Source organism: Protomyctophum bolini (genome assembly GCF_963924005.1).
Source record: "Protomyctophum bolini genome assembly, chromosome: 13".
Classification (NCBI taxonomy): Eukaryota; Metazoa; Chordata; class Actinopteri; order Myctophiformes; family Myctophidae; genus Protomyctophum; species Protomyctophum bolini.
In genome coordinates, this window is record NC_137874.1 from 29,013,085 (window position 1) to 29,038,195 (window position 25,111).

At 41.5% G+C, this 25,111-nt stretch overlaps 1 protein-coding gene across 1 annotated transcript in view; it reads left to right on the forward strand.

Annotated features, from left to right (window-relative positions):
- Positions 1-25,111, forward strand: part of gabrb4 (gamma-aminobutyric acid type A receptor subunit beta4) — a gene marked incomplete at both ends in the record, with an annotated part of 64,787 nt that overhangs the window by 25,729 nt on the left and 13,947 nt on the right. Inside the window, 3 exons of the mRNA XM_080779638.1 lie at positions 11,806-11,873; positions 16,080-16,300; positions 22,937-23,019. Of these exons, the coding sequence (XP_080635764.1) occupies positions 11,806-11,873; positions 16,080-16,300; positions 22,937-23,019 (372 nt within the window). The remainder of the gene's footprint in view (positions 1-11,805; positions 11,874-16,079; positions 16,301-22,936; positions 23,020-25,111) is intronic.

Sequence of the window (25,111 nt, forward strand, 5' to 3'; positions counted from 1 at the left end):
TTTCCGTTCCCTATCCTTTCCGTTTAGTGTGAGGCCAACACTGGCACACTCTCACTGCACTCATGGTTAAGAGTTTTGTTAATTGGACTACTAACAAAAAGAAGAGACTATGTGATTGTCACTACATTTTCCTCACAAATCATACACACCTCAAGGCATACAATACTGTACTGGCCTAGCTTATTGTGCTCGAAAAATAATGATATACTGTACTGTTTGTACAGAATCAGTTTGAGGCCCACACTTGGCCCCCAATTTAGACAAATCTATAATCCATGATGTCCTTAAGGGCCACTATATTTCACCACTATTTATGCTAAGCTGTGTGCCACTGTATCTTCTTAACTGTGTAAATCTACACCAACAAACTACATCCTAAAGTTAGTTTTTATTGATTTACCATTTCATGTTTTTCCCCACATACTTGATTTGTTTCCTGGGTAGGAGATGTCACTCCCACTATGAAAGATAGGGTAAGTCTTGGCAGGACACTGTGTCAATCCTGCACCTTTATTCAGTGTAAACATCTATTGAAACTACAGTATGTGGCGTGCAACTACAGTATGAACTCTTGTCTTGATTGTAATAGTTTTTTGGAGCAAACTGTGAACACTTGTCTTTGCTCCAAATGAAATGAAAGTTCTGTTTCTGACTGCTGGGTAAACATGTTAACCATTAAACAAGATGTCTGTGTTCTGATAACTTTGTGATTTTATATTTTGTAATCGCCAGTCTACAATCTCACGCCATATGCGTGTGACACCGTCCCATGAGAGTATAAATTAAGTATTAGAGTCTTTGGCCTGTGGTGGAGGTTTGCTCTGAGCGCAGTGTTTTCACATAGTTTTATGCAGGCACTAACAAAATATCCTGTCGAGTACATTCCCAAGTATCCTGAGCCTAAACCGTTGCCATGGATATGGCACTCCTGATGTGGGTGTGTGTCAGCCAGCATATTTCACTTACAATGTCCAAGTTTGAATAATGAGAGCCATATCCAACCAGCCCTCGCCCCCTTTATAACTATGTCAAAGGCATTGGGTGCATATTCTCATAATAAGATGAAGAAAGTGCAATAAAAGGTCTTGTTCTTGTGTCCCTTTTCATTAGACCCACCGTTTTATGCAACACTACCAAACTACAGGTCATTTTGTATTATAGTACTATAGTATTAACTAGATTGGTTCATTCAAAGTTGTATTATTACTTGCGCAAGCAGAGCGTTCAAGTACTGTAATCGGCTGGGTATGTCGGTGTTGTCCACCGGCCAATAGGGGGCTACCATTCTTAATGACATAACTAACGTTTGGTGATCGGCTGGGTAGGTATGTATGTATGTATGTATGCATATATGTATTTAAAAGGGGGACTTCTTTGTAAAATCTGTATGTATGTCGGGGTAAGAATTGGCTGTTGATGGTGACGTAACTAAGGTATGTTTCAAGGTTGGTATAAGGTCATGTATGTAGGCCATGTACATATGGCCTACATATAGCCTGTGTGCAAGTTGCAAGTTGGCACCTCGACAGAGTGCATTTCTAGTTGTTATTATTATTAGTTTATATTACCAGTAAGACGTCCTGAGGGCGAGAAGCGACCTTGCCCTTTACAGGTCTGGGAATGCCCATATATGGATTTTTTTTTTCATTAATGTTTTCGGGCCGGGTAGGGTGAAAAATGTATGCCAATTAGTAAGGCCAGGCGGAGCCTGGGGCTAGCCCAGTTAGGGCCCAGGTAGGGCCGGGCCTTACTTTTAGGGCCTGTCGAGTCTAGTTTTTGCCGGCTACTGGGCGCAGCTGCGCTAATTACTTTGGGGCGGGCGTGTCTAGAGTTTGAATGGACAGGTATCAGTCAAAAGGGAGTCAGTGTCATGATCTTCATATCATTATGGAGATGGCCATATATGACGTGTATCATGATGCGTGACAGCCTGACGGACATAATAGGTGTGACGTGTCACAATGAGCGCCACAATGAGGCCGACTTTTGCAAAACACATTTCTGTAGATTACTCCTATACAATTTATCCATACATCACACAAAAAGGTATACACTATCTCTATAGTCATGTGATCAACACGGATGTCCGCTTCCCCAGGCATATTCCATCCCCATTGGCTAAGATTTCCTCCAAAGTTTGCAGGATTGGTCCGTTTTGAACAAAATGCCTAAAATCTTAACACAGCGTGCGATTTCCATGCAATTATGCACGCACATTCCCACTAGGCAGAGGGAGAAATGCCACTTAAACATTTATAAATCAGCCTCATGGTGGCGCTATTAGAGGCCAATTCCTATTTTTACCTACAACTGCACCGATCTGTGTACAACTTTGTATGGCCTAGAGGTAGAGGCCCTTTGCCCTACATTTTTTCTGCATCTGCCTGTTATAGCGCCACCATGAGGCCAATTCTTGCAAAACACTATCTCTATAGTCACGTGTTCAACACAGATCTGTTCATCTTTCATAATATTACTCCTACACATTTTGTCCAAACATACTGGTGGAGACTTCTAGTAGCAGCAGCATTGAACAGAGTGGTGTGTTGGTTTGATGTGAGCAGCAGCATTGAACAGAGTGGTGTGTTGGTTTGATGTGAGCAGCAGCATTTAACAGAGTGGTGTGTTGGTTTGATGTGAGCAGCAGCATTTAACAGAGTGGTGTGTTGGTTTGATGTGAGCAGCAGCCATTGAGTAGTGACAGCAGACTGGCTGCATCATCGTGCTTCTCCTGCTACATTGTAGTGTGAATGCTCCACCGTTGCTATGGAGCCCACTGTTGCTAAGCAATGAGTTGATTATCAGAGTTATCAGCGTGCGCACACACACTGATAACTCTGATTATCAGATTATCACACACACACACACACACACACACACACACACACACACACACACACTCTCTACCGGTGTATGGAGGGACCCCATCTTCTAATTTGAAATGCTTATTGTTGTTGGTGTGTTATGCGGTAGGACTGTATCTACCAAGGCAACACTGCTCTCCAGTAGTGATACAAATACACTAGCAACATTCCATGGGTTCTTCTTCCTGCATCAGACACAGGAAGTATGGCTTACACACAATTCATTTAGTTTGGCTCCTGGACCTGTGTCAGCACAAACAAAACAATTGTACACTGAATAGGACTTCAGACATACAGGATGCACACTGTGGTGTGATTGCAGAAAATACTGAACATTCAGTCGGCCGACAAAACTAGACTTAAGACATCTAAAACTGTAGATTCAGAATCGTATTTAACAACAATAACAAAATATTTGTTTTCACTGAAGATAACGGGGAGGATGGACATTACATTGTCCTCTGGTGGACATGCTATAGTCTAAGTAATATGTATAGCTCAATACGCTATAAAGTACACGTGCATGTGATTAATCACATTATTTATGGCCAGCTAATGTACAAATGGAACCAAATTCATTCTCCCAGGTGGTCCCTAGCTAAATGATTGATGGGTTACAAACCAAATGGATCCTTACGGATCTGTAACTCGGAATGTACAAATGGAACCAAATGGCCTCGACTCGGTTTACAGTGAAGTTTCCATGGCCAACTCTTCTTCCTGTTCTTTTATCTGACTATTGCTTGAAAATGCAGAGATGCAGTCCTGTGCAATCCACTTATTTGTTTTGACTTCATGCAACCGAATATGTTAGCCACACCCTATGGCATCCAGATTTCCTCCAAAGTCCACACGAAGAGATGAAAATAAATACAAAAGAATGATGGTGGCATCTCAAGGCCATCCGGGCTAGGGTGTCAGGTACACACACTGAACTGAACATGAGCACGCACGCACGCACGCATGCATGCATACACATCTATTGACGTTCTTGTATGAAATGAGCTACAATACGCAAATGCAGCTTAACTTGACGTTGACTTGACATCAGCGTCTAACGTGTCAATATCAGACTCAATTGACGGTTGTCGATACTGGGAGATTAAGTCAGCGTATGATCTTGGCAAACAGCAGCAGGTCACAACATTCAGTGGCTTACGAGGAGCTTATTAGAACAGCAGTGAAAAGTGTTGATACACTGATATGGTAATCACACTGTACACTCGCACGCAAAAAAGGGTCTATATGGAATGGGAAAAAAAGGTTTTAGTGCCACATCGAGCTGGAAAAGGTTCTCTAGCTCAGTTCATAGTATGGTCCTTAAACAGGTATGGTACCATTTAAGGCTCAATAAGAAATGTAAATAGGGTCTACCCTTCTTCTATTAAAACTACTGCTAACTTCCTGCTCCCCAGAGGATGGTCCCACATATTTTGGTGACACGATGGACTGTCCTCTAGCACCACCCTGAGGCCAAAAAGCACTTGATACTGAGGCAGTTTTTCTTTTCCAGTTATATATGTAGACTAGAAATACATATATACAGCAGTACATACTGTAAGAATGAGTTAACCAAAACAAAACTAATTAAAAGGGGAAGCGGGTAAACAAAAAGAATGGACCATCCGACTTACTTACTGAGTGACTGACCTGTGGTATGACAATGAATGTTACAGAGCATAATATTCTTACTTACTGAGTGACTGACCTGTGGTATGACAATGAATGTTACAGAGCATAATATTCTTACTTACTGAGTGACTGACCTGTGGTATGACAATGAATGTTACAGAGCATAATATTCTTACTTACTGAGTGACTGACCTGTGGTATGACAATGAATGTTACAGAGCATAATATTCTTACTTACTGAGCGACTGACCTGTTGTATGACAATGAATGTTACAGAGCATAATATTTAGCTGCTAGTTTGTACACTAAATTGATTGTTGAATTAAAAAACAAACAAAAAAACCCTACTTTTGTTTAGAATGGACTGGCAATTGCCAATTGGTGGAAATATATTTTATCTGAAAAGATAAAGAGTTTGTTTGTTGGAGAGCTGTTCTTTCCTTTCCGGTTGTTAAGTGCGACTGGTGGTAGTATTTCTATTTTTCTACAGAGTGGATCCTTCTATTTCACTTAAGGGTCAAAATATGCATTGAGGGAAAGAGATAGAGAGAGAAGGCGAGGGAGAGAAAGAGATTTTTCGGGGCTTTCTGTTTTCATCTTGTGAACGAATGTACTTTGACATCTCAGGGGAGAACTGTTACTGGTTGCCTTCACAAAGTGCAATGGAAAATGGCCCCATTTATTTTTCTTTCTTAAAAAAAAAAAAAAAAGATGGGTCAGGAAATATGACAAAGCTGCAGGGCATTTAGTGTAGAGGGGGGTTGGGGAGTACAAAAAATAGATGCTAGTATAGATGGGGCCGTTCAGTCAAGCGTTATGCTAGTTAATATTTTAGTACCAGTATTTGGAGAAACATTGTAATTATTAGATATTTTTCGAGTGGGCCGTTAGCAGCAGTGGACTGAGACTGAGCTTGAGTAGCGTGGTCTGAGAGGAAATGGTATTCATTTATACACAGTGGTCATGGGTTTGACTTTTCCTCACACAATAACTTACTGCTAGTAGGAAGCAACAATGTTGCTTGACGAAAATAAAAAGATTATGTCTCATTTCCATTCTTTGCACCAGAAAAAGCTATTTGTAAACTGGGCAGTCAGAGCAGCTAAAGAGTGTACCATGACAAACAACGTCCGTCACAAGGTTAAAGGTTTCACACCTTGTGCCGTTTGTCTCCAGAGGAGATGTAAGAACTTTTGACTGGCCTGTCTGGTTGAGTGACATTTGATAGTTCATTGGTTCTAAACCTTGTCAATCGACACTGTAAAATCCTCCAACCCGCCGCTAGACACTGTAAAATCCTCAGGGCCCGCCCTATCTCCAACCTGGCGCTAGACGGTGCTAAGTGCAGCGCAAGTGTCTGTGCTAATTTACAACCAATGGAGTTGTCATTTTCACGCCCAGTGCCCACATCGTACAGTATAATGACCAAATCATTTTGCTCATTATGTGCACTGATGGGCGGCGCTGTGGGTCTTAAAATGAGATGTGGTCTGGCACATTGCTTGCACGTTGCTACAGTAGAGTAGGTAGAGTGAGAAAAGTCAAAAGCCTTTGGATCAGCCCTAAGTTGGTCTCGAATCCAGTGCAGTGAGTGACAGTGCAGCTCTTTCCTTACTATGCGCACACACAGAATGCAATCAAAATTATCAAGCTGGCGTACCTAGGCTACAATGTAGCCTGACAGCGCGTTGTGGATTTGAGTCCCGATCCCGACGGCCTTTGCTGCGTGTCACTTCACATCTCTCTCTGCCCATTTCCGGTCAGCCTACTGTCCTATCAATAATAAAACCCCAAATAAATATTTTTACAGTATGGTAGACTCGAGGGTCATGCCACATAGCGCTGAAACTCCAATTGTCTTACGCACAATAAGCGAGGCGCATTTCCAGTGCTGAGAGAAGACTGTCCCTCGGCTGCTCAACACATCAGAAGGGTCACCCTTCCTGGGTACCAGATGGGACGAGTGACACCCTCCTAGCCCTGGTCCAGAGCGTTAGCGAGTTCTCTCTAATGCCCTGCCAGGCACTCCTCTGTTGCACATGGAAAGAAAATTCCATTGCCGTGCTTGGGCTTCCGACTTAAGTCTATTCTCCAGGGTGGGAATCCTCTCAGGACCCCACCTTCTCTATATAATATACTTTTGGGGGGATTTTTGGGTTAAGGTTAGGTTTAACATAGTTCAAGGTTAGCTATTTAAAATTCCCATTTGTTATTTGTATGGTCTTCATTCTCTCAACTTCATATGTTTCTATGGCTTATTGTGTGTATTGCATATCACTTTTTTTCTTATTGCTTGGCCCCTGTTGTCGCTGCTTGCAGCTATATTGTACCCTTGAATAAGGCACCTCACTTTAAAATACCCTTGGCAGACTGAAACAATTGTCGCAGTCAATGTGTTTTAATTAAATAACAATGGCAGTTTGTGCTTGTGTAAACACTACCAACTCCTGTTTCCCATTGCCAAGAACCCAATGTGTGATGACATACCAATGCACAGATAAACAGAATAGAGCACAGCTAATTCAATTCTATTCTGACATATACTGTAGACTGTAGAGACCTTTAGGTTGAACATCATAGACATGAGTTCTCATTTTCTTGTTTCCAGCTTCGAAAGTTGTTTCAAAAACGTAAAATAATTGGACAGTCAACACAAGGTTTTAAAGTAACACTTCATTGGGAACAATTTAAATCAGAGATTATTCCTGCCAGTATTGCCACAGTGAGCGGTGAGAGTTTTTAGGAGACCAGTTGGGTTCGATCCAAGTCAGCAACTGAAGTGCAAACTCATTCACTCTCCGAGCAATTTGTTCCGACAGTCACGGCATGTGGAGATCGCCTGGCGGGTTAAAGCACTTTGACTGCAAGTTGGAGTATTCAACAAGGAACAAGTATGAGAACAGAATGCAAGACCAGTAAGTGATAATGAACAATGCCATTAGACATTGGCAAGTTGGTAGCCTACAAATTTGTCCTTAATTGTAGATTTTTCATACACACACACCTCTGATGGATTGAAATGTGTGGTAGGTTCCTAAATGTAATCAGCTTTGACAACTTCAAATTAATAGGAGATTAGGGCCTACTCCTGCAGGGATAAACAGTGAATACCCCTAACACACACACACACACACACACACACACACACACACACACACACACACACACACACACACACACACACACACACACACACACACACACACACACACACACACACACACACACACACACACACACACACACACACACACACACACACACACACACACACACACACACACACACACACACACACACACACACACACACACACACACACACACACACACACACACACACACACACATCATTCTTGACTAATTCTTGATTGCAATATACAACAGTCAAATCTTCCAGTTCTAGACCACTGATGTTTTTTATTCCAAAGTGTCAAATATTCAAATTAATTTGGAAAAACAAAATACATGTATTTACAGTATATTATTAATCAAAAATAGCTAATCTACAAACTCACATTGCAATGCGTCAACTACAATTGAAAGTTGCACACATTTCTACTTGTTCAAGTACTGGAGTACTTAAAAATACTTAGCTATTCAAAGGTGCATACTTTATAAACTATGTAAGTAATCAAAAGTAAAGCATTGTAAGTACTCAAGTAAATGTACTTTTTACTATCCACCACAACTTGACACCCGTTTCCTGCCATATTCAGGTATCCTTGTTTGGAGCTATTAGACATGTCTAATTGTCTTGGCAGGTACACCGATGGAAGGCAATGAAAGTACTCTGGTCCTTTTGCAACAAAAGAAAAAAGAAAAAAGATGGATAAATGTTCCAAGATAAGATTCTGATTGAAAGCATCAATTATATCTTTCTTATCAGTAACAGAGTCATTTGATAAGGGCCTGCAGTAGAGGAAGTTTAATAGTGACTTAATTGACCTCCAAAATTAAGCAGGCCCTCTGTTTGATGCATGCATGTTTTGGACTATACCAGTAAGACGCCTGAGGGCAAGGTCGCGTGCACGCATCCGCCTCGTTGATGGCAGACTGCTGTGCGAGCGCTGGCGCTTTGGCACAGGGGGTCAGATCAACATGGAATTAATTCTGTACTGGCCATATAAGGAGCATGTCTTGCGTGTACATGTACATGGTTTGGTGATTATGGAATGTCAGAACAGGTCAGCTACATATATGGAGATCCAAGGGTGGCAGCGGGGGCAGCTTGAGTGTAGAGGAGTGTACAGGATTTGATGAGGTCTGGGCATATATGGAGCGTGTATTGAGTGTATTATATATATATATATTATATATATTCTCTTGAGTGTACTGTACAGGGTTTGAGGGCCGGTTTGATGAGGGACTGGCTGCCGGGCACAGCTGCAGTAATAACTTTGGGGCAGGCCCGTCTAGAGTTTGAATGGACAGGTATAAGTCAAAAGGGAGACATCTAAGAGGAAGGATGGATGGGGAAGGATCAACATATGGAATATGGAACATATGGTTCTGACATATATCCATATATGGAGATCTAAGGGTTTGAGGTCAGATGTAGAGTTGCTGGCCAATATTGATGACATCAGGGATCTCCATATATGGGCTTAACTGAGACAACAGGTCGCATTTACTATGACATCAGGGATCTCCATCCCTGATGTCACGTGATGTCACGAGACCTGGGCACCATATATGGAGCTGACCAACCAACACACTGACGCAAAAGGCACGATTCCATAGTAAATGCGACCTGCAGTCACAATAAAATGGAGCAGAGAATAGGGTTGAGAAGTTACTTCTATTTGAAGCGCCTATAGGACTTTCGAGTACACTGGAACACGCGTTCCATGCTCTTTATGGTGGGAATGGCACTTCTATCCCTTTTCAGACAACTTTACTGCCTACAAATGCGAGTCACAACCAGAGAACATCAGAGAATGTGATACACCATCTTGAGAGCCAAGCAGTTTAATGACAGTCAGGAAATGGCTATAGATCTCATCACTCACTTCCAACAGGAAATAGGGATGGGAAAACCACATTAACAGCTTGGCACACACCTCCCCTGTGCCAGCTAACAAGCAGAAGCAATTCTTATCTTGGTAATTCCAGAGTGTCTCAGTGTAACATCATTTGTCCCCCCATGAATCACTATCGATGACCAAATTCTCTCATGGCACAGGATGGAAGTCCTCAATAAGTAGGGCTTCCCCATGTGTGGATGTTACTGTGGGTGGTGAGGGGGGTCATTTGGGAATGAGGAGGCAGTATCTATATACAGTATATATATAATAATATACTGGGAGTATACACAATTACAAATGGTCCATTTGGTTCCATTTGTACACTCAGAGTTATTGGGTTCCTTGAAATTAAAAGGTTTGGGAACCACTGTACACTAAATGGAACAGAGCCTTAATTAGTATCGGTAACACCTGTGAAGGAAGTAGGGAAGGGACCCGGAAGTTGTAGGTTTGCTATATTTGAAAAATAGTGAAAATATTTATTTCAGAAACTGGAGGATTTAGAAGATCTTTTTTAAATGTTGAGGTCAGGCCTAAAGGTTTTACAGCAACAACAACAACATTTCAAGGGAGAGTATCAAAAATAAAAAACAAACTACAAAAAGACAAGCTGCACCACAGAAGTGCAAAGCCTGCACCCAAAGAAAGACAAATGAGCATTTGCGCCTGTCGTAGACATGCGCAGAGCAAGTTCAGTCAGGGAACCTCAGTCAGCGCGCCGGCCGTTAATTGGGCCACCGCAGCACCATCCACATGATTCACTCAGCCAATCACAGCTCACCCCATCTCTCATACCGGCTACTTGAACCAGAGGTTTACATTCCTCTGCCTTCTTGCTTGCCTACTGCTGCTGTATCAGCGTGCTGCTGTCATACAACCTGCGCTCAATTCTGCTTAATTATATACTTTGCGCTGCTGTATACAAAGTGCTCACCCACCTCCACCCCAGCTACCACCTGTCGTTTTGGATCTACTGTTTTAGGTACGGGGGGATTCAGAGTCCCTATGGTCGGGACTGATGTGCTTGATCCCGAGTACCTAAAAAGCAGATCCAATACATCGCCAAACCATAATAAATATATTGCATTGATTATCTTATATTCAATAAATATATATATTACATCCTTCTTGAGTTGTCTGACTGAACCAGGAGGATCTATTCTATACAGTCCTTTGACTCAGTTGAGTACTTTGTCCACCATGGCTCACAGTGCATCTCATCCTCGACGCGTTGTGAGCACTGGTGCAGGACAGTGTAGCTTGTAGTTCTGATATTTTTGACGTGCAACACTGCCATGAGCATAAATTAGGCTTGTAGCTACTCTACAGTAGCTACAAGAAGCACTTGAAATACGGCCTATTATATTTGGAGTCTTGATTGTAATTGTCTTGAATATTCACAATGGTTTGGGTAATGGCTTCTACCAGAACTTACATCAGTGGAACTTACACCAGCGGACTGCCAGTAAAGTGGGGTTTAGATACAGGGAACTAGGTGTATGTAAACTAGAAAGTACTGTTCCTGATTAAACAGTGTACTAGAATGCTGATAGTATTAAGTATTGATAGTTTTAATGTGTTAAAGGTGTTAAAGGTTTAAAGTCAAGGCTCAGCAGCATGATAGAAAAATGAGTTAGTATTTGATTGCAGTGGGATTGCAGTAGTCCTGAAATCACAGAAAGGATGTCTATCGATTACCTTTTAGATTAATCAAATAATTGATATGCATATTTTTTATCAAATTATAATTATAAAAATAATCAAAGTACAGTACAGACCACATGACCAAAATAAAACTGAACTGAACCACAGTACAATACAATACAGTACACAGTACAGTACAATAAATCTATAGTTGCACTGCTCAGTTCACACGTGTGAATTTTTATAATTGATTAAATCGATTAGTTCGATTAACTGTTGCACCCCTAATTGATATACTGTACCATACAAATTATAGGTTGAAGCAGCATTGAAACCGTCTTGTTTGTCTGTATAGTATCGCTGTATCATATACGCTATTGTATTAAGGTGTGTTTATTTATGCATGAGACTCCACAAAGTGAGGATCTGTCTCGATGATGAGTCACTTTTTCCACAATCATCATCAACATTATCATCATCTGGCTTGGCTGTGGATGAATGTTATGTGATGTGGTAGAAAAGGGGACAGTCAAATTCAACTATGCAAATCTGGAACAGAATATTTTCGTGCAATACATGATTTTCTTTTTGTACAGTGTAATGTAAGGCTGACACACCGATCTCTGTTTATTTCCTTAGGTCCTCCAGTCAATGTGAGCATGACCATCAACATAGCAAGCATCGACTCTATCTCAGAAGTAAACATGGTGAGTTTAAACTTCAGTCTTTTATACCTGTGGTTATCAAACTAGTTATTTCAAGGAACCTCATGAGAGTGTACAAATGGAACCAATCGACCACAATAGTAAGAGAAACCTACACGTATGAAAATCTGGGAACTAAATCGTTACCAAGAAGTTTCTTCATCAATATGTTTCTAAAGGTGTCTAATAACATGTACTAAAAGTTTTAAATTCAACAACCGTGGAAATTTGAGTTATTAGCATAATATGTGACCATACCATTGACATGGTCATAGTTTTGCACAAAAAACACACGGACGAATATGGCCGAATTTAGCCCAATGAGTGTTTTTTGTGCAAAACTAATCCTTTTAATGGATTCAAAATCATGAAAAGCCCCTAGTTTCATATGTCACATGCTACATGAAATTTGGACTTTTTTTTCCTTATATAGGATGTAATGGTATGGTCACATATTATGCTAATAAGTCAAATTTCCCACGGGAGTTGAATTTCAAACTTTTAGTACAACTAAACAACTAACTAAGTTGTGTGGTAAGTATTGGGAGCTATCCCATGGGTTTAGCTAGTGCAAATGACAGGCATCGAGACAGACACCATTGTTCTCGGCCAATGTTTCAATTTGTACAGATCTGCAAGCGTCTACAGACTCTACACGAACACAATTGGCCCGATCACAGGGGGGGGGGGGGGGGGGGATGATATTGGTCATTGCACATACTCCTACTGTATACGGCCTGTCAGCGGGGAGTGTTGGGGAGTGTTTTTCAGGAAAAAAAGTAGCCTACCCAGCTCAAGTGGAGTTGGAGCTTTTTAATACTTTTCATTGGTTCAATATTCTTTTAACCAACACAGACGTACGTAAAGGGTGTTCAATAGCACTGATTTAAAAAACAAGATAAATCAAAAACCTCAAAAATTGAGTTCTTCCGGAAATCAACAAATGTACTACTTTGGAGCTACATTGGTGAAGAAATATGTTTTAAAGAAGGCAGTATGGCCAACTTCTATGTGGCATCATTCTGTCTCTTAACAGTCTTTATTTTACTCAATGTGACAAAATCACTCAAGACCACAGCTCACACCTCCACTCAGAGGTTAGCCATGTTATTTTCAATTGTTCTCTATCTCTCTCTCGCTTTCTTTTGGCTGCCTCTCACTCCCTCTCTTTCAGTATCTCCCTCTAACTATGGTTCATACCTATCAATAATTTAACTGGGGAAACCCTGGAAACAAATCATGCACTCTTGGGGGTCACCAGACCCCACAATGAGAACCAGTGGTGTACTTTATTCCAAATGTGCAAATGTGTAAAGATGTTGGATTTCTTTGTCTCATGTTTGCTTGGCTAACACCCTTTTTTAATTAATCTTTTGGGCATTTTTAAGCCTTTATCTGATATAGTACTACTGCAGAGAGAGTTAACGGAGAGAGCGAGAGTATAGGGGAATGACATTTAGCAAATGGTCCGGCCAGGCGGGAATCTCAGATCGTAGCATTGTGCCCATGTGATGTGTGCCCTAACTAACCAGAATTTGGAAGGTTCGTGTTACAATCAAGCTGTAGATTAGAAAGTTATTTTGTGTAAATATTTCATTTCTATTCCATTATTCATGATGCCAAAAATACAGCAAAGATTGTGAACAGCTGTGTTCAGTCCAGTTGACTAGCCAGTCATATACATTCACTCAGTTCAGTGAGAGAGTGTAACTCTCCTGAGTTAAATCAATACTGAAGATTTCGTGTGTATCAACTCTAAGACCTTTTCTGCTGAAGCCTTGCGTTTGATGGTAATTACATTGTTACACAACTTAGACACTGAGATTCCAAAAATGATCGGCATGATTTATATTGCAAATAATGAGAACTTAACTGTCATGGACAAAAAAGACTATTATCCCTAAAGGTGGTGTACTGCGATGTTTTACCTCATAAGCTACAAACATTATTGCATTGCTTTGGTAAAATATATTTAGTCACGTAGTATTTCTTGAAAGTGCTTTTGTTTTGGATATTTATTACCCAACTCCAGTCCATTTTGTCTTCTACTGCCTGACTGCTAGAGCAAGTTTGTTACCATGGCAACATACAGTAAATGGAGCTCCTGTGTCCTTGCTACATCACCAAAGCCAAACTTCCTGAGTTTATGGAGACAGCATGTAAAGCTAGGAAGAGCATTCCCCATGTTCTGGAGCATTAGCATTAGCATTCATAAATGAACAATGGAGAGAAAAAAAGGCTTTTGGTTTTGAAAGGATCTACTATGCATGGCCGTTTTAAAGATTGATTGAACTTGTGCACGCGGAAACCCGAAGCCAATATAGTGTCATAATTTGCATTCCTCAAAGCCATTTTTAATTATCTTGGACTGCTTTGCCAAGTGGGACAATGAGACAGAGGTGATGCTTTGTTCTTGGATTTATACTCTGATGCTATTCTCTGATTAACTCTTAGGCTGATGTTGATGGCGAAACACTTCGCCAAGCCTGATCAGATCTGTTCCTAGATCTTGTGCTATTTAATGGAATGTGTTTTTTTATTGCCATAAAATGTCACTGTTGGATTTATTATTGATTCCACATTCGACCTCTGTGATCACATTACACGTATTTTATGGCATCACCTGGCATCTCCATGCCAAACCTCTACAAGCACAATGGGGCTTTTGTCTTGTGTGAAGGATAAGTATTTTTTATGGCATAAAAAATACTAGGAAAGCAAAGTTATTATATTTACCCAGGGTAACTGGACTAAGCTCAAGAACTTGTTTACAGCCAGGCCCTGCTCATAGAACATTTCATGGTAGGGGTTCAATGCCTTGCTCAAGGGCACTTTAGTGGTGGTAATTTTAACCGGTCCGGGGATATGAACTAGCGACCTTCCGATATCAAGACCGCTCCGCAAACCGTTCGGCCACCGCTGCCACCAGGAATACTGGCCTACTTGGAACGATGCAAGTTGGAAATGCATGCCCCACATCTTGGCGCCCCTCACTTCACATGAGTGTGTTTTAGTATTAATCCAGCGGTCTGGGTGGATAAATTAGGCTGCACATGACCACAAATCAGCGTCTTGGATTGTTGTTGGAAGCTGGTTGCTAAGGACTATTCAGAAAGTGCTGGTGGCTACTGCCTAGTAACAGAGATGGACTGATGTCACCATGATCAGCCATAACCATATAAGGACTTCCCAATGCAGCTACGCCCAAATAGGGACTGTGTCATCATAAAATTGAGAGCTGGATTAAGAAACTCCACTGGTTCTGGCAACAGGTTTTGCCGAAATATGCTTTGAACAGTTTACATAATACAGTAACAGAGTGTGATTGGTTTTCGATGGTGACGTAATGACGATATGTTTTAGTGTTGGGAGTATTAAAGGTAATGCTCCTATGTATACATGTATGCAATCTGGCACCAGACCAGATTTGACAGTTTGTAGCGGTCGAAAGTACTTGCGCGCTCTGCTTGCTCATACTTGCTTGTATACACTTGCTTGTATACACTTGCTTGTATACACTAGTAGGCCATTTATGGCCTACTAGTGTATACAAGCAAGTGTATACAAGCAAGTATGCACTCGACAGAGTGCAGTTCTAGTTAATTACTATAATTAAAATGTTATATAATTAATAACGTCACCCTGCTACAGAACTGATCTCCTCTTGTCCTCCAGTCAATTGTCATTTAGTCAGGAACAGTACACACAAAATTGTTCATGCATATTGCATACTGTATAATATCATACAACACTGAAATTGACCCTGAAATATGGTTGGTTTCAATACTGGTTTTTTTCTACTGTATATGATATGGTTTACAACTTATAACTCAGTTGTTGTATAATCTGTTTTGATTCGAACCCGAAAGACAATAAAGACTAACTTTGTGTCATACACTGAAAATTGCAGATATAAGCTTGCAGCACAATGCGCTGTGAGCTTGTATATCTGCTCTTTTTTTGTGCACAACACCAGCACGCAACTAGGTGTACTGTAAATCAGGCATATGCGAGACATCCAAAAGAAATGTGTCCGACCAGGTTGCATGACATGCCACCGACAGCAATGAGCCAAGCCATATTTGCAGTGAACAAGCAGCATACCGTAACCAAAGTGAATGACAACAAATAAATTGCTTTTACGCTCTCCTCTCCTTCCCCAGGACTACACTATCACAATGTATTTCCTCCTCTCCTCTCCTTCCCCAGGACTACACTATCACAATGTATTTCCAGCAAAGCTGGCGAGATAAGCGACTAGCCTATAGTGAGCTGAATCTAAACCTGACGCTGGATAACCGCGTAGCGGACCAGCTCTGGCTCCCAGACACCTACTTCCTCAACGACAAGAAGTCCTTCCTTCACGGTGTGACTGTGAAGAACCGAATGATTCGCCTGCATCCTGACGGCACCGTCTTGTATGGGCTGAGGTGAGTGCATTTTTTTTAATGTTGACCTAAGTTACTGTTGAAGCTAGACATTTGGCCTTTTGCTGGCAAATACCGCAAATCCTCAAATAGTGACCAGGTATTGGTTACTTTCTTAGCTTACGCATGTTTCATGATGAATGTTTTTATGTGATGTATTCCCATGCTTTTGTTCTTGCTTAATGTAAGTCGCTCTGGATTAAGAGCGTCTGCTAAATGCCTAAATTGTAAATTGTAATTGTATTGTATTTGTTTCAACTGAACATAAGGCTTTTATTGGAAGGAGGCATCTATAAGAAGAAGGCCTATATTTCAATAGCCAAGTGCTTTGTGGCTTTCTATCCCGAATGGTTCGCTCGTCTTTGAACTACCAAACTTGCGTCTCCGTTTGGACATTAATCCGGAGGGCAATTAATGTCCTATTGGGTGATGCCGGACTGGTCTATCCCCCCCCCCCCCCTGACCGGCACTAGTGCATGCCATGGTCTAGCACCGTTTCCATAGTCGTTGTGTATTGTCTGCAGTATTTGTCTCAACGATCAAAGTGTCAAACGTGCCCCCCCCCCCACACTTTTAAGTCTGATGGTGCCTCTGCGTTTAGTAGCCATGCTTTCTCCATTGTTGCGTTAAAGCTGCAATCCGAAACGTACTCACATACCTTCAACAGCAGATACAACACAACATACAAACTGTAGATTCACATCAGTATTAAATTCCAGAAACACTTACTGAACATGTTTCATTGCCACCCAGTCATTGGGTCCCAAAATGACAGTAATAGTAAACCAGCTTGAATCACACTAGTATACACACAGCATTCAACACAAGAAGCAGCAGCAAAGAAGCAAAAAACGAAGTTCCTACCTTGAGCCATCTTCTACTTGACTTCATTAGTTGTGTAAGTGATGCTAGGGTCAAACTTTGATGAGCCCTCCAGTGGCGTCTCCAGTCATCTCCATCCTGAATACATCTGGCTAGCTGGCCAGTACTTTCTTCTCAGTATCAATGGCACCGACCAGCCTCATTCCCCGGGCTGCCATCTTCTCACTCAGCCTTGGATATTCAGTACTGCACATAACATTCTGGTGTAGTGCAGTCGACAGGGATTTAGGGCAGGTTCTAGGATCCAGTATTCACAGCATGTCACAGGAAAATGGGCTCAGAAGAAGCTGAGCTTGGGGGTCTGGAGTCATCACCCTGGCTGAGTATCTGTGAAGCAGGTTGAGAGAGACACCATAAGCTTTGAGTATAACTAAGTAAGGTCCAAAGAAAATTAGCTGACCAAGAGCCACATACTGTACAGTACACTGTACCCTGTCACAGCTCACTAACAGCAGTGAGTTGTATACAGTACGTATACTGCATCCTTCCAGTTACAACATATACAGCCTAGTAATATACAGTGCATATAGAGCCGCCCCCTTTCAGAACGACGAGTGGCCCAGGAAATTATTCTCCATTCATTTTCTCCATAGGCTTTTCAAAACTTATTTATTTAAAGACCTTTTAAGTGTCGTACGTAGCCAACTCGAGTCGTGACAAATCATGACAACAAAACACAATATTTTGGACCAAACAAATAATTACTAAGAAGAAAAACAACAAAAAAAGTGTTGTAACCTGCCGTTTGTTTCTACTTTCTAATTCTTTGTTTGGTCCAAAACATTGTGTTTATTGTCATGATTTGTCACGATCCGAGTTGGCTTTGTCCGCGGCGTAACAGTCTTTAAATAAATACTTTTTGAAAAGCCTATGGAGAAAATGAATGGAGAATCATTTACTGGGCCACTCGTCGGTCTGAAAGGGGGAGGGACTGCGACGCTCTATAGCCTGTTATATCCTGTCACAGTACGTAGCTCTACGTACAGTATATACGGTACGTAATGTTAGTTTTATATCGGATAAATGGTAAATGGTGCATTTACATAGCGCCTTTATCCAAGCCACTTTACATAGATTGTGCATCAATTCACCCATTCACACACACACATTCATACACCGATGGCGGCGGAAACCATGCAAGGCACAAACCAGCACATCAGGAGCAATTTGGGGTGCAGTGTCTTGCTCAAAGACACTTTGACACCAACTCCGGGGGAGCCCGGGTTCGAACTGGCAACTGGCAACCTTGCGGTTACCATCCAGCCACTCTACCCTTGAGCCACCACCGCCCCCGGATAAATAATACATTTTAGGAAGGAAGCTGTGGGGATATTGGACATGCCTGGATTAGGGTATGCTATTAGGGGTCCATTTGGTTAACAACAACTCTCCATCATTTAAGTTTAATTGGGGACTACCTGGAACCCCCTCAAGGACCACTGGTGGTCCACGGACCACTGGTTGAGAACCACTGAATTAATTTAACGTCTTGTTATGGTGGAGTGTAATACAATAACTAGCACATCTGTAGTGGTTGGAGGTGGCCTACTCTTCCATTGAGACCCTGGTGTCAAGTACAGTAGGACACCTGCTCATTGACCATTGAAGTACTGACAAAAGCTCATAAGCGCAATATCTCCCTCATGCCTCTCGGCTGAGCAGTAGAAATGTTGTCTCTCCTGCGGGAGACCTGGATTCAAATGCTGGTTAGGACATAAAGGTTATGAATTGCAGCTTTAATTCTAAAATGATGAATTACATTTACAAAAATGAAAGTTTCTATTGTGTCACTGCCTATTTCTGACTCAGTTGGTAGTGTTGGACTTTCCCATTCCTTCTTTAAAAATTGTAAACGTTTCAAAAGATTCATTCGATAACCCCCTTCAATTGTCCTTTTTTCATATAATGCTCTCTCCCTTCTGAAATGCTACAAGATATGAGTGATATTAAGAATAGATTTTGGGGGATACTCAGGCTTTGTTGAAGGCTGTGCAACGACATTGGTACTTGAGGCGGAGGGGCAGTTAAGTGTCACTTAAACGCTACAAAAACAAGGAGCAGCAGAGAGTGTATATAAGTGTACGTCAAATGAATCAGGGCCAAAAGAAATAAAGATGTACTGTAGCATTCACAACTAATAAACAGATAGCTAGGAAACATATCCTCTCTCTCAAGGAAGGTTATCCAGATATAGTAAGCTTGTTTTATTGTTTTCGTTTTACTTTGTCTTGGAGCAATTTTTTCGGTTGAGCAGCTTTGTTTGTCACCTTTTAATAAACAATGACTCTGTCCACTTCACTATAACATCATCCAAGACTACGCTGTGTGTTTCTAAATGTAACCGCCCAGATTCAAACACACCTAAAGCTCTTCCAAAGGAGAATCCAGGACAACTCTACTACTGTACATCACTCCCCCCCCCCCCCCCCCCACACACACACACACACACTGACCCCCACTCTTTGGTCAAGCAACGTGGTATCTTAGCAACTCACTTCTGATGTCTCTCAGTGTTAGGGAGTCTTGTTAAGCTACTTTAAGTTTAGTTTCTACAAGGGTTTTTTTCTACATTTTGTCTGAAAAGATGTGGCAAATAATGTAGTGAATGGTGATGCTGTCGGCTCCCAGCATGAATCAATAGCAACCCTGTCCTGCACTCTCACTAGAGGAGCTAGTTAAGTCTAGCACAGTGTTCAAATTCATGCATCCCTTGTTATTCCTGCATTAGAACTGCAGACACAGTCTCCTCAACATTAGCCTATGCAGTCGATAATGTAACAAAAACTAACATATCTCCACCAGCTACTACAGCACTGTTTGCAACTGCTGATGGTAGAAACGAGAGCAAAACGTGTTTTCGTTTTCAAAACCCTTCTTTTTGCAGACAGAGAGGCATGGGATCTGCAAGAGTTCAGTAACAAAAGGGGGGGGTTCTCCGATGTCTAACACAGTACAGCAGAACAGAGCACAGCGTGGGCTGTTACAGTACATCCTTTTGCAGCAGAATAGCTCATTGTCATCACAAATAATGAGTACATGCATGGCTCCGACACTTTTTGGGGACCCGGTCGCTTTATTAGACCATTTTGTCTTCCAATTAGTCTACCGTCCAGCACTTTACTGTTTCCTCACAAACACCATCAGGAATGTGCAGTACTTGCTCTCTGTCTCCATGAATAAAATCCGTCTCCATGAAGGAAATTCCTTCGTAAATGCCCAGTAACTCAATAACAGGCATGTTACTTGCATTTTGTTTGTGAATGCATACTGTGCTTTTTGCTTGATTAACACCACCATTCCTGACCATGAACCGTTTCAAACTGCATACAAGACACAAGGTGGTGTAATGTAATTGTGATTTTACTGTCAGTTATAATTCTGTAAAATTGCATTGGATTTGTTTGGTGCATCGATGTAGCTCTGATATACTGTAATAGGCCTACTGGACTGAGGCAGCCATAATAACCTTGAACAAGGCGGGATCAATACTTCAACCCAAATAAAATGTGGCTGTAACAAGTGAAGCTTTCGTAACATTCCCCCCCCCCCCCCAAAAAAAACCTGTGACAGTGATATGATGGGTCGAAAATTAAACTATTTCATTTACACAAGAGGACAGAATCTGCGTAGATGTTGGTGTGATGAGTACATGCCAGCCAGTGTGAACAGCACAAATGTAATTACTAAAATGTGCTGCACCAGTAAATATCTCAGTTAAACGCCAAAAAGTCCTACTCGCATAATTTGTATAGCCAGCGCTGTTTTCCTGGGCATGTGGATATACTGAAATTGAATTTGCTGTTATACATGCATCATTCATAAAGCCACAGTACCTGCCAGAAATGCATTTCCAGGAAACCGCAATGAAACGGCAATGAAAACGCTCAAGCAGAAAGTCTCATACACAGACACAGGACAGAGATTGATCCAAGTAAAAATAAAATAAAGTCCACGCATTGCTCCGCAAGAATATTTAAATCATAATCAAAAACACTGTCATCCTGACATTCTTTGCCTGCCTCGACATGTTTTTTTCTAGTGCAAAGTTACCCAACGCAATTTTTATTTTCATTGCACTCAATGTGTCTGGTTTTGCATTCATATGTCTGTCTTTACAGTGATTTAGAAAGAATGGGCTCACAACTAACTTCAATATTGCTCCACTTTATTAAATAACATGCTACATGGAGTCTCTTAGTTAAAAAAGCTTTTTTATTTACCAATTTTAACCTGAAGACGATCCATGTAGGTCGAAACAATGTTTAATGGAGCAATACAGAAGTGAGTTGCCAGCCCTTTCATCGTATGACTTTAGCCCTTTTTTTTTATCACATTCTAGTTGATGCTCTGAGCTCATCCAGAGAGACACAGAGAGAAGGCTGGGGTTCAGTGACTTGTTCAAAGGAGGCTTGGCATGGCTAAAGTGGTCTTTCCATTGGACCACCCTATCATTCATCTATAATTCTCTAATGGGTACAACCCTGGCAAAGTTGAAAAAGCTTGTTCATTTATCTGTTGTGTAGCTACAGTATATTATGTGAAATAGGTTTGACTAACCATTCATACCTGGTGGCTGTAAATGTTTTGCCTCTAGACAGATACATACTGTATACAGTATCTTGCTGAACTGGGCTGGGATCAGATCCAAACCCTTTACTGTTCTCTTCTTTGTACAGTATATACTGTATCATGGTCAAATGTCCAACGCAGTGCCGTGTAGCCACGCCCTTGTCTCTGGTTTCTCCTCTGTCTGCCAGACACACACTGTCTGTCTCATCTCCAGTTTTCTGTCTATCTGGGTATGAAAGGAGAGTAGAGAAAATTCCAGACCCTCTAACCTTTCGTTCCTAGAAGTTTATCATAATGACCATGCAGCATGCCAAGACAATGATGCCCTACTCTTGCAAAGTTATGAGATCAAATTAATTTCGACAGCTGTGTCACATATTGTGCTTTGGCCTGTCTCTTGTCCTTTGACCCCTACCTCTCCACTTTTCATAGTAGAGTAATGTCATAAACAAGTCAGTTTACCAAAGGTATAACACTCCAAATTATGTTTTCTGCCCCTGTACAGTACGTCCGTGGTGTGTGTCCATTCCTCCGTTGGCCCAATCAAAAAGAAACTGTGCACACACGGATCTTCATATTCCATCCTGATTGGCTAAGATAGACTTCTACTATACCTGGCGGAGACCTGTGCACATTTTTTTAGTCGTCTTATGTTTTGTCATCCACTGTCTCCTCTCTCTCTCTAGAATAACCACTACATCCACCGTCTCCTCTCCCCCTCTAGAATAACCACTACATCCACTGTCTCCTCTCTCTCTCTAGAATAACCACTACATCCACTGTCTCCTCTCTCTCTCCCTCTCTAGAATAACCACTACATCCACTGTCTCCTCTCTCTCTCTCTCTAGAATAACCACTACATCCACTGTCTCCTCTCTCTCTCTCTAGAATAACCACTACATCCACTGTCTCCTCTCTCTCTCTCTCTAGAATAACCACTACATCCACTGTCTCCTCTCTCTCTCTAGAATAACCACTACATCCACTGTCTCCTCTCTCTCTAGAATAACCACTACATCCACTGTCTCCTCTCTCTCTCTCCCTCTCTAGAATAACCACTACATCCACTGTCTCCTCTCTCTCTCTCCCTCTCTAGAATAACCACTACATCCACTGTCTCCTCTCTCTCTCTCTCCCTCTCTAGAATAACCACTACATCCACTGTCTCCTCTCTCTCTCCCTCTCCAGAATAACCACTACAGCTGCTTGCATGATGGATCTGAGGAGATACCCTCTGGATGAGCAGAACTGCACCCTGGAAATTGAAAGCTGTGAGTCTACGATGCAAACTATGCTTCATATCATACTCCTTCATTACTTCACCCACAAACTTGACCCCAAAGAACAACCCCATCCCGTTTAACTAGATTAAGATGAGTTCTGCAGCACCTCAATGCAAATGTCAGACCATGTCAGTTATATTGGCTTGTCTTTTATTAGGCATCAGAATAAACTTGGTGCCCATCAGTGGCATCGTTTTATTAGGTATCAGAATAAACTTGGTGCCCATCAGTGGAATAGTTTTATTAGGTATCAGAATAAACTTGGTGCCCATCAGTGGAATAGTTTTATTAGGTATCAATAAACTTGGTGCCCATCAGTGGAATAGTTTTATTAGGTATCAGAATACCTAATCAGTGGCATAGTTTTATTAGGTATCAGAATACCTAATCAGTGGCATAGTTTTATTAGGTATCAGAATACCTAATCAGTGGCATAGTTCAGACACTGAAATCAAGAACATTCATTCCTGTGCTTCCCTCACAATCACATAGTCTTCTATTCCAGGGGTTCTCAACCCGTGGGTCGCGACCCCTCTGGGGGGGTCGCCAAATTATTTTGGGGGGGTCCCCAAATTATTTTCAAAAACAAAATGCAACTGAATGGCTGGAAAATGGAAATGAAGAGTTTACATATAGTACACATAGTACATGCATACACCTAATGATTATATCGGGTTTCAGTATTTATTTATGGTGTATTGTCTCACTCTCTATTATTAAGGTTATTGTAGCAGTCAATTTATATTGGGGGTCGGGAGGGGATGGGGCTGGAGTCCCGAGACATTGCCAAAGCATTTGCGGGGGTCCCCGGCCAAAAACATTGAGAACCACTGTTCTATTCAGTCTTTGTACTCATAAATAGATAAACAAATGACAGACTGGCCTCATTCCTGTCAAATATAATATACTGTAAATATGCATAATTGTGTCATAGTGCTTTCGTATGGTGTTTTTCACTAAATACTTCCATCATAGAAGTTGATTGGAGGGGCTATTTCTGATCAACGCAAGATTTATGTCTCAGCAATGCTAAAGGAACTGTGTATCACTCAGTGTCACTAAGATCATTTAAAACAACCATTTGTTGAAATGATCGGCATCTTAGCTGGTTTCTCCCATTTGTTATACTGTACATGTGTTAAATGTGAAGCCAATGACAGCTTTGACAAATGCACGTAAAATTGTTGCAAGTGCTTTGCTGATGTATATTGATCAGTCGTCCCCCTTAGCCTGACAGATGGAGGGAGCGACCCCTGCACCTTTGAACACCTCATGCTAAATCTCATTTGGGGATCCCTCTCTTCCTAAATGGTAAATAAATGGCGCTTATATATAGCGCCTTTATCCAAGGCTGTAATGACGATTTCCTGTATTAACAGGGAGCTGTCAGTGGGCTGTGTAAGAATCTCCTTGAGGAGGTCTTAGGCGTTGGGGGAGGGAGTCGAATAGCTTGAGCCCAGTATCTTAGTTAGGGTACCTCCTTTTTATTTTGCTTGTGGCATATAATATTATTGATCTTCTTTATACTTCTTCTCCTTACTCTGACTGGCACGCTTATTAGTCTCGTCGCCATACTTTATAGGGTGACGTGACGTCAAGGCCTGACGCCTCGCTGTCGACCGTTTCCGTGGCAACAAAGGCGCTTTACATAGATTGTGCATTACATTCACCTATTCATACACCGATGACAGAGGAAACCAATCACCATTCACCTATTCACACACCGATGAGAGGAAACCATGCATTACATTTACCTATTCACACACCGATGAGAGGAAACCATGCGAGGCACCAACCAGCACATCGTTACATTCACCTATTCATACACCGATGACAGAGGAAACCAATCACCATTCACCTATTCACACACCGATGAGAGGAAACCATGCATTACATTCACCTATTCACACACCGATGAGAGGAAACCATGCATTACATTCACCTATTCATACACCGATGACAGAGGAAACCAATCACCATTCACCTATTCACACACCGATGAGAGGAAACCATGCATTACATTCACCTATTCACACACCGATGAGAGGAAACCATGCGAGGCACCAACCAGCACATCGTT